Source organism: Penaeus japonicus, unplaced genomic scaffold (assembly GCF_977035675.1).
Source record: "Penaeus japonicus unplaced genomic scaffold, GWHDUDI00000001_assembly GWHDUDI00000010, whole genome shotgun sequence".
Classification (NCBI taxonomy): domain Eukaryota; kingdom Metazoa; phylum Arthropoda; class Malacostraca; order Decapoda; family Penaeidae; genus Penaeus; species Penaeus japonicus.
Window position 1 is genome coordinate 13637480 of NW_028234412.1, and position 10000 is coordinate 13647479.

General features: G+C 33.6%; 2 protein-coding genes and 1 pseudogene across 2 annotated transcripts in view; all 3 read left to right on the plus strand.

Moving 5' to 3' along the window:
- Window positions 1–925, plus strand: part of LOC147471115 (rhodopsin-like) — a 4721-nt gene extending 3796 nt beyond the window's left edge. Inside the window, exon 3 of the mRNA XM_086540786.1 lies at window positions 686–925. Coding sequence (XP_086396912.1) covers window positions 686–860 — 175 coding nt within the window. The 3' untranslated portion in view covers window positions 861–925. The remainder of the gene's footprint in view (window positions 1–685) is intronic.
- A 601-nt stretch (window positions 926–1526) lies between these two features.
- On the plus strand, window positions 1527–1832 carry LOC147471116 (rhodopsin-like). Its single transcript, XM_086540787.1, has one exon. The coding sequence runs from the start codon at window positions 1542–1544 to the stop codon at window positions 1830–1832; it is 291 nt and encodes a 96-aa protein (XP_086396913.1). The 5' UTR covers window positions 1527–1541.
- Window positions 1833–3946: 2114 nt separating this feature from the next.
- LOC122259736 (rhodopsin-like) lies at window positions 3947–9251 on the plus strand (annotated as a pseudogene).
- Window positions 9252–10000: the final 749 nt, after the last annotated feature.

The window sequence follows — 10000 nt, forward strand, 5'->3', positions numbered from 1 at the left end:
GACACCTCCACTTCTTGTCAACGCTTACTGGGGACCTGGGTTCTCGAGCATTCTCTGTGAGATTCTAACGCCTTCTATCGGATTCTTTCTTCGGCTGCGTATCAATGTGGTCCATGGTGTTCATCACTAGCTTGACCGGATTACCAACGTCAATCGTCAAGGGGAGTATCTGCTGAACCTTCGACTTCAGGAGGTACGATGATGAAGGGATTGCTAGGCACTTGGCTTTTTCACTCCTTGCTTGGTGCCTTCCTCCTTTCTTTCGGATGGAACGTCGTTATGTCCTGAGAGGTAACATGCTTTGCTTGTGGTACTGACTAACTGACGGAGACCTGAACTCTCTAGGAGTTTATCTCTACGTCTACTCGGTCTGGGTAGAATCTTTTCCCTCTTGCATATATCATCCTACAGTCTACACCTGTCATCGTATATGGCTGTTCGCTGCTCACAGAGAAGGGAATGCGAGAACAGGGCCCAAGAAGATCGGGAGTAACGTTCCTTAGGTGTGAGGGAAGCCCAGACGACCTCTGCTGCCAGAGTGCCGTCTGTGCAAGGTTTGTCTTATGGGACAGTCACCCTATGGTTCGTAGCAGGACCCCCTACTTCGTCATCAAAGGGAGGAATGTTCCAACAAGCCCATCGTTACCCCTCTCTTCTCCATCTGGGGCTTTCCGTCTTCGCCAAGGCCAACGCCGCCCGTCTACAACCCCATCGTGTACGCCATCAGCCACCCCAAGTACCGTGCTGCCCTTGAGAAGAAGCTGCCTTGCCTTGCTTGCAACACCGAAGGCAGAGATGGAGGCTCTGACGCTGGATCCACTGCCACTTCCGAGACTGCTGAGAAGACCGAGTCTGCCTAAGGAACTAATATCATTCGAATGTGTTCTAGGTCACTGGAAAACATATCCCTTGTTTTTTAGTAGAATAAAATATCCCAGCATCACGCATGATTTTCATAGCAACCTTATCAAATCAAATAGTAAAATAGAATAAGAAAAACAAATTAATAAAACTATTTGCATTTTTCTATTACCCGGTTAACTAAAGAATAAAGGGGAAAATCAAGGAAAATTATAAACGAACATGCATAACCATGTGAATAATAATGGTTAAAAAGAGCGAGCAGTAAAGTAGACGATACTGAAATTATTCCTACACTGGATCTATTAGAGTACATATTCGCCAGGAAGAATTTGACAAACTTTTTTAAGGTTAAGAACTCATTTATTTTGAAAATCCATATGTAAAATATAACTAATAGTCAAATAACCTTAACCATGGAGCTTAGGCCTTACTTCATGGGATTTCGTCAAAAGAATCACTAAAAGATATTATATGCACGATATAGTTGTGTAATTCAGAGGGTAACATGCTTGTGGTACTGACTACCTGACGGAGACCGGACTAGGAGTTATCGCTACGTCTACTAGGTATGGGTATATCTTACATACATCATCCACAGTTACACCATTGTTAAATCTCTAAGGAGTGAGGAGGCCCAGAAGACTTCTGCTGAATGTCGCCTATGCAAGGTTGTTCTCATGGCCGTCACTCTGTGGTTCGTGGCATGGACCCCCTATTTCGTCATCAACTGGGGAGGAATGTTCAACAAGCCCATCGTTACCCCTCTCTTCTCCATCTGGGGCTCCGTCTTCGCCAAGGCCAACGCCGTCTACAACCCCATCGTGTACGCCATCAGCCACCCCAAGTACCGTGCTGCCCTTGAGAAGAAGCTGCCTTGCCTTGCTTGCAACACCGAAGGCAGAGATGGAGGCTCTGACGCTGGATCCACTACCACGGCTCAGTGCACTGAGAAGACCGAGTATGCTTAAAATCATTTTCTATAAGGTCATTAACCTTTGTCCCAAATACCGTGCATCGACTATTCAATTTTAATAAAACTCATTTATAATACATTTACTTCAAAACGTTCTAATTTGTTGTCAAAAAATACGAAAGTGACAAGTATGCCAGATAGGATACATGAATGCCTTTACTTTTCTTGCAATTTTCACATACTGTATATATAATATAAAATATATATAGTGGGGGGGGGGGAGGATAAAATTATATATATACAAGTTATATATAAATAAAAATTTTATTGAAATAAATATATATTTATATACTTTTTTACTGCAATAATTTCACATAACTTTTTTTTTTTTTTTATTTTTTTTTTTTTTTTTTTTTTTTTTTTTTTTGAGGTAGGGTGCATGAATACACATGGAACTGAGGAGTAAAGCTGTTACGTCGTGATGATATGAATGGCATAAATGCTGAAGCTTCTGTAATTTACAATAAGATGTGATTTAATTTACCATATTAAGATGTATAGATACCAATTTTGTCTATAAAGGTCACATATATGAAATGGGACAAAGGTGGCATATTAATCAAGTGTCAAATTTACCTGTAAAAGAATTGAAACAATTTTCAAAACAAAATCTCTAAGATGACGTTCTTCATTATTGATTAATGGTGTAAATCCCTTATGTTCATAACCTACCTTTTTATATCAATTTTCCCATATGTTTAAGAAAAGAATGTGTTAGGCTTCTTTATCAGGGTACACCAGATTATGGGAAAAGAAGTTCACTGCTAGCAATGTTGATTAAAACATAGTGTCTTCCTTAAGATGCATAGTAGATATTCAGTGGGATTTTGTATTAAAAATCATTGCATATTGTTTTTAACTTGCATCATTTGTGAATGCAAATAACGTACTCTCCGAATAGATTTATGATCAAGATATATAACTATTTCGGTATCAACTAAATGTATTGATGGATAGATAATAAAGGTATTATAAAATAAAACATTAAGAAATATAGTCTGTTGTATACTGAAGTAAGTAAGATTTGGATTAAAGTTAGCGCCATATCGAAGGTCATCCTAATAATCCCCCTTTTAGTTACCGAAATTTGGTACAAAAGAGAAGATAAGAGAATGACCATACTCTCTCACCAAATATTCTTCTGAATGTATGTGTGTACACACACATATTTATATACATGTATATATATATATATATATATATATATATATATATATATATATATATATATATATATATATATATATATATATATATATATATATATGTATATATATATATTATATATATATACTTGTGTGTATATATACACATATATATACTTGTGTGTGTATATATATACATATATGTGTGTTTAGCTATTCTTGTTCGTGTGAACATCATCTTTTAACGATATTGTGCATTACAATTCTCTTTATTCACTTTTTTCACAGATGTGGAACATGCTACCCTAGAACACTGTCCTTCCAACTACTGATGGAAAATAAAATACAGTGGTAGATACAGTGCCTGAAAGCATGCTCCATATGGTACTCTCACTGGTAGCAATACCCTCTATGGTATAGATGCCTTCCTCGGGTTCTAGGATGACCGTCATGGGAATATTGTCAGTGGGCTGGTAAACTTTGTTGTCATTTTGGTGTATTCATAATACAAACAAAAAAAGATTCTAATGATCAACCAACCAACTGTTTGGTACGTCAACTTGGTCATCTTTACTTTTTCAATGATGGTCACCATGGCAAACTAACTTAACACCTTTTCTTTCCTAGTCAACACTTACTACATTACTGGGGACATGGGGTTTTCTTCGGAAGCATTCTGTTTATGCTGTAAGATCTAACTGGACGGCCTTTTTTTTTTTTTTTTTGCTTTCGGATCTTTCTTTCTTTCTTTCCCCTCTTTTCTTTCCCCTGTTTCGGCTACGTATGGTCCACCATTCTTTGGTTTCATTCAATGGTTTTTCATCATTGTTTGACCTTGACTACAATAACAAAGTGATACAAACGTGGGTCAAAACGACGGAATAAAAACAAACGTCATAAAAAAACAGACAACAAAACAACTCGCAAACAAAAACCTACGGCGTCCAACATAAAAAAATAAACAATGCGGGGTTGGGGATCCGTCATCGTCAAGGGAGTATCTTGGCTGAAAAACCTCTTGACAATCAGGAGGGCGAGGTGTGCGATGGCTGAGGGATTGCTGAATCACTTTTTAATGCTATATATTTATTATTTCTTTTTCAGTTTTTATTTTCACTCTTGCTTGGGTGCCTTCCCCTACTCCTTCCTCCTTTCTCGTTCTTACGGATGGAACCGTTATGGTGCCTGAGTATGGTAACCAACATAAAAGGCTTGCTTAGTGGTACTGGACTACAACTCTAAAACTCTTACAAAACAGACTACAGACACTTTTACTCCCTTAGTCACTAAAGACGGAGGATCTGCACACCACAACTCTCTAGGAGTTTATCCACTCTAAACCTTCTACTCATCTCTCTCTAATACACTAATCATAACACACTACGCACAACACTACCAACACCATCGTCACAACTCACTCACACTGCTACACAAACTTCTCCTCACTACTCATAAACGTCTGACTCGGTGCACATATCATATGACGTCTACTCTTGCACATATCATCTACCAAGTTAGACAACCTTCATCGTAAGGCTGTCGCTGCTCACGAGAAGGGAATGGGGCGAGAACAGGCCAAGAAGATCGGTGTTACTTCTTAGATGAGAAGTAACGGGAAATCCCCAGAAGACCTCTGCTGTGAAATGGACCGTTCACTATGTGTTAGCATGGAGAACACCCCCACTACATCGTCATCAATTTTCTGTTGGGAGGAATGTTCAATAAGCCCCTCGTTAACCCCAACCCCCCTCTCACTCTTCTCACTCCCACATTAAAACCAACCACCCCCCTCTCTCTTCTCTCTTCTTTTATATTCTTGAAACAGTGTTAATGGTAAACTCTTGGTCCAGTCTCTGAAATTTATGAGTTCTATAATATAAAGCAAACAAAATACACTGATCACTGGATATATTTTGGTTATTCCAATGCAATAAAAAAAAAAATAGTAATGTGAACAAGTGTCCTATCACCTCCACACACTGTCTCTTGATTAATTAGTCATTATAAAGTGTTATTATAACTTTGCAAAGCGTCGATATAACTTATTAATATCCATCCTGATGTGAACATTTGGATCGATCCAAACAATCTTGATAACAGCTGTAGGATATCGTTATGTTGTAATCTGAATACTACAGTATAAGTAGACATACACATATATAGCACACGTAAGTAAGTTTCGACATTCATACAGATAGATAATTTACATCCGATTTATAATATATCAGTGTTATTCATATACTTGCTACTTCACTACCTGTATAATTTAATCAGTGTGTAAATGTGTGTGCGTGTGTGGTTCTTCAGAAACTTTGAGGAGGGATCTTCATTTTGGCAAAAGGAAAGCGTAAAATCTTCCCAGAATAAATACCATATACAGCTAAGCCTGCTTATTTGTCACACGATTCCATGCTATATTCCCAAGAGCATTGAAATCTGAATGTTTTCTTTTTTCTTTTTTATTAAATTCATTCCATGACTTTCCTTTATAATTTTCTGTCGCTCTCTCTTGCGCGCGGTTTTTATCTAGAAAAAATGCTATAAATTTAATTGCTATATAAATCACTAATTCCCAAAGCAACTGCTTATATCTCTGCTCAGAGAAGTAACTGGCTTTGATGTCTTTGAAGTTACAATATTCTTGACCTATGGCTAGTCAAAGCATACCAAGTGCGGACACTCATAGAGTATATCCAATATTATATAATATTGGTATTTTGTATAATACGGAATGTGTACGCGAGATACACAATCTTCCATTGGTAATGCTCAAAACCGTTTTTTTTTGTGTAATAATTATATTATTTAAAATATATATAATAATATATATTTTAATATATTTTTTATATATTTTATTTTATGCTTGTGTGTTTGCGTGTGTGTTGTCTGTGTATCTGTGTATGTATATATAAAAAATAATTATAATATATTTAAAATATATATATATATATTTATATTTATAATAAAATATATATAATTTTATATAAAAATTTAAAAATAAAAAATTTTTATATAAAAAAGACGGGACACAACGAACCCAAAAACCAAAACACACACGAACACACCTACACACACACACAAAATATTTTATGTATATATATATATTAAATTTTATATTATATATATTTTATATATATTTTAATATTTATTTATTTTTTTATATATAATATAAAAAATTATATATACATATTTTATATATTTTAAAATATATATATATATTTTAAATATTTATATATAAAATTTTATATATAATATATAAATATATATATATATTTTGTTTTATTAGTATATATTTAAAATTTTAAAATATTAATTAAAATTTTATTTTACTTTAAAAATTTGTATAAATATATATATATAAAAATTTTATTTATATATATATATATATATTTTTATGTATGTTTGTATGTATATGAAATTTTATACATATGCATTTACAGATATATATACTTTTATACAAAAAATTTTATAAATATATTTTTATAAAATATATTTATATTTTTTATAAAAACATATTTTTTATTTTATATATTATATATTATATATAATTTTAAATTTTATAATTTATATTTATATATATATTATTTTTATATATATATATTTAAATTAAAATATATATTTTACATGTAAAATATATACTTACACCCCTTGTACACGCAAAAACTATAGTTTTATTTTCCAAACGTTGAATGTTCATAAAAAACATTGTTGACAAAAGTTATATTAAAAGTCCCCTTTTTTTTCTCGTAACACAAATCGCGTCAAACCCATCCTGAAGTCACGGTTTTTTTTCCCCGCAAAACGGGGCTTCTAGAATACTTTAAGTACTAAGTACTTTGGTCTTCCCCTATGTACTTAGTACGTAGGGAGTTGTAATAAAAGCTAAATGTACCATGTTTCAGCCCCGTGTACTTTGACGGTAGCCTGATTTTCAGGGCCGGGAGGGGGAAAGGAAGTCATCTCATACAACGTTTCTAATCTTATTACCCGTTATCCACCAAAAAATATTCAGTGTTCCTATCTTGAACTTGTATAATAGGCTAATTTTATTAAGTAGCCTGGTTTGAAATTTTATGTAATACATTTTATATTTTATCGCGGGGGTGGGGGGAGTGAAGGGTTGGGGGTGGTGTGTTTTCCTGTGTGTGCGTGCGCTTTTTTTTTTTTTTTTTTTTTTTTTTTTTTGTTTTTTTTTTTTTTTGGGGGGGGGTATGCTTATGTGCCCTGTGCGTATGTGTTCATTTGATAGTTTGCGTATGTGCAATCGTGGATGTTTTTTTATGAATTTTATCCCAAAAATTTTTATTTCATTAAAACGGAAATTTTTCTTATTTTTTAGTTTTTTATTTTTAAATGAACTCATTTCCTTTAAAACTATTAAGTTAAAGATTTATTTACAGAGTTTTTAATTTTGGGAAAAGGGATTAAAGGTAACCAAAGGTATTTTAAAAAAACTTCAGGGCAAAGTGATTTTGGTTTTCTTCCCCTTTTTTTGAAAAGTTTATTGAAGGGGTTTTAATTGCTGTTTCTATATTTTGAATTTTTTTTTTAAGCCCTTAAAAAAGCATCATTAAAAAGTGCCTTTAAAGTTCTTTGTTTAATTTTTGTCTAAAAAAATTACAAATACACATGCTAGCAAGACGGTAATTTTGTAATGTGGGGTTTTTTTGGCTATTAAGCCTTGAATCCATGCACGGGTCCCAGTTGCTGGACAGGAACTCTGGCCCGGGGTTCTCGACCGAAATAGTTCGTCACAGAAATTTCTTCCCCGGGTCGGAAGGTCTTATATCGAAAGGTTTAAAATTAAAATGTTCCCTAAAATCATTTTTAAAGATTTTAGGGAAAAAAAATTTGTTTTAAAATGGCAAATTCCTTTGCAATTATCAGATTTTCTTGTCATTCATTTTCGGTAAAAATATATTTAATCTGAATTTATATAAATATATATTTTAAATATATATAAAATATAAATACATTTTTTTAATTAAAAATAAAATATAAAAATATATATAAAAATTAAATATTATAATATATTTTAATATAATTAAAATATACATATATATAAAAATTTAATTAAATTTAATCTATATTTTATTATTATATAATATTTAATAAATAAATTTATTTAAATATATGTCTTAATTTTTTAAAAATTTTATTTTATTTATTACATACAATATAAAAATTTTATATTTAAATAATATAACATTTACATATAATTATTTTATTTTTTTTTATTTTTATTTTTTATTTGTGTTTTATACTCTACAAAAAATCTTTATTGACAAACATGTGAATCTCTGCCAAAATTTAATTTATATACTGCAATATTGATATAGTTAATGTGTTTGTTAATTTTTAAGATGGTTTTTGTACAGTTCATTAATTTCACAGAAAAGTCACTTTAAACTTTTGGGAACTACACAGTGTAAAGTAAAAAAAATTTTAATAGGGCTAATTAAATTTCAGATGTCGAAGTGGAAAACCCGCCCCCCCAGAACACTGTCCTTCCAACTACTGATGGAAAATAAAATACAGTGGTAGATACAGTGCCTGAAAGCATGCTCCATATGGTACTCTCACTGGTAGCAATACCCTCTATGGTATGGCCTTCTCGGGTTCTGGATGACCGTCATGGGAATATTGTCAGTGGCTGGTAACTTTGTTGTCATTTGGGTATTCATGAATACAAAGAGTCTATGATCACCAACCAACCTGTTGGTCGTCAACTTGGTCATCTCTTACTTTTTCATGATGGTCACCATGGCAACTCCTTTTCTAGTCAACACTTACTGGGGGACATGGGTTCTCGGAGCATTCTTCTGTAAGATCTACGCCTTTTTCGGATCTTTCTTCGGCTACGTATGGTCCATGGTTTCATCATTGTTGACTGATACAACGTCATCGTCAAGGGAGTATCTGCTGAACCTCTGACATCAGGAGGTGCGATGCTGAGGATTGCTGGCACTTGGCTTTTCACTCTTGCTTGGTGCCTTCCTCCTTTCTTCGGATGGAACCGTTATGTGCCTGAGGGTAACATGCTTGCTTGTGGTACTGACTACCTGACGGAGACTGAACTCTCTAGGAGTTATCTCTACGTCGACTCGTGCACATATCATATGACGTCTACTCTTGCACATATCATCTACAGTTACACCTTCATCGTTAAGGCTGTCGCTGCTCACGAGAAGGGAATGCGAGAACAGGCCAAGAAGATCGGTGTTAAATCTCTGAGAAGTAAGGAAGCCCAGAAGACCTCTGCTGAATGACCGTCACTCTGTGGTAGCATGGACCCCCTACATCGTCATCAACTGGGGAGGAATGTTCAATAAGCCCATCGTTACCCCTCTCTTCTCTCTTCTTTTATTCTGAAACAGTGTTAAATGTAACTCTTGGTCCAGTCTCTGAAATTTAGTTCTAATATAAGCAAACAATACTGATCACTGGATTTTGGTTTATCCAATGCAATAAAAAAAGTAATGTGAACAAGTGTCTATCTCTCTCTGTCTCTTGATTAATTAGTCATTTTAAAGTGTTATTATAACTTTGCAAAGCGTCATATACTTATTAATATCATCCTGATGTGAACATTTGATCGATCCAAACAATCTTGTAACAGCTGTAGGATATCGTATATGTTGTAAATCTGATCTACAGTATAAGTAGACATACACATATATGCACACGTAAGTAAGTTTCGACATTCATACAGATAGATAATTACACTGATTTATAAATATATCAGTGTATTCATATACTTGCTACTTCACTACCTGTATATATATCAGTGTGTAAATGTGTGTGCGTGTGTGGTTCTTCAGACTTGAGGGATCTTCATTTTGCAAAAGGAAAGCGTAAATCCAATAATCCATATACAGCTAAGCCTGCTTTATTTGTCACACGATTCCATGCTAATATTCCCAAGAGCATTTGAAAATCAAATCGTTTACTTCTTTTTTTCTTTTATTAAATTCATTCCTTGCCTTTCCTTTATAATTTTCTGTCTCTCTCTCTTGCG

Bases quoted from the DNA above. Each gene is read 5' to 3' on its own strand.
- LOC147471116 (XM_086540787.1), top strand. From the start codon at position 1,542: ATGGCCGTCACTCTGTGGTTCGTGGCATGGACCCCCTATTTCGTCATC.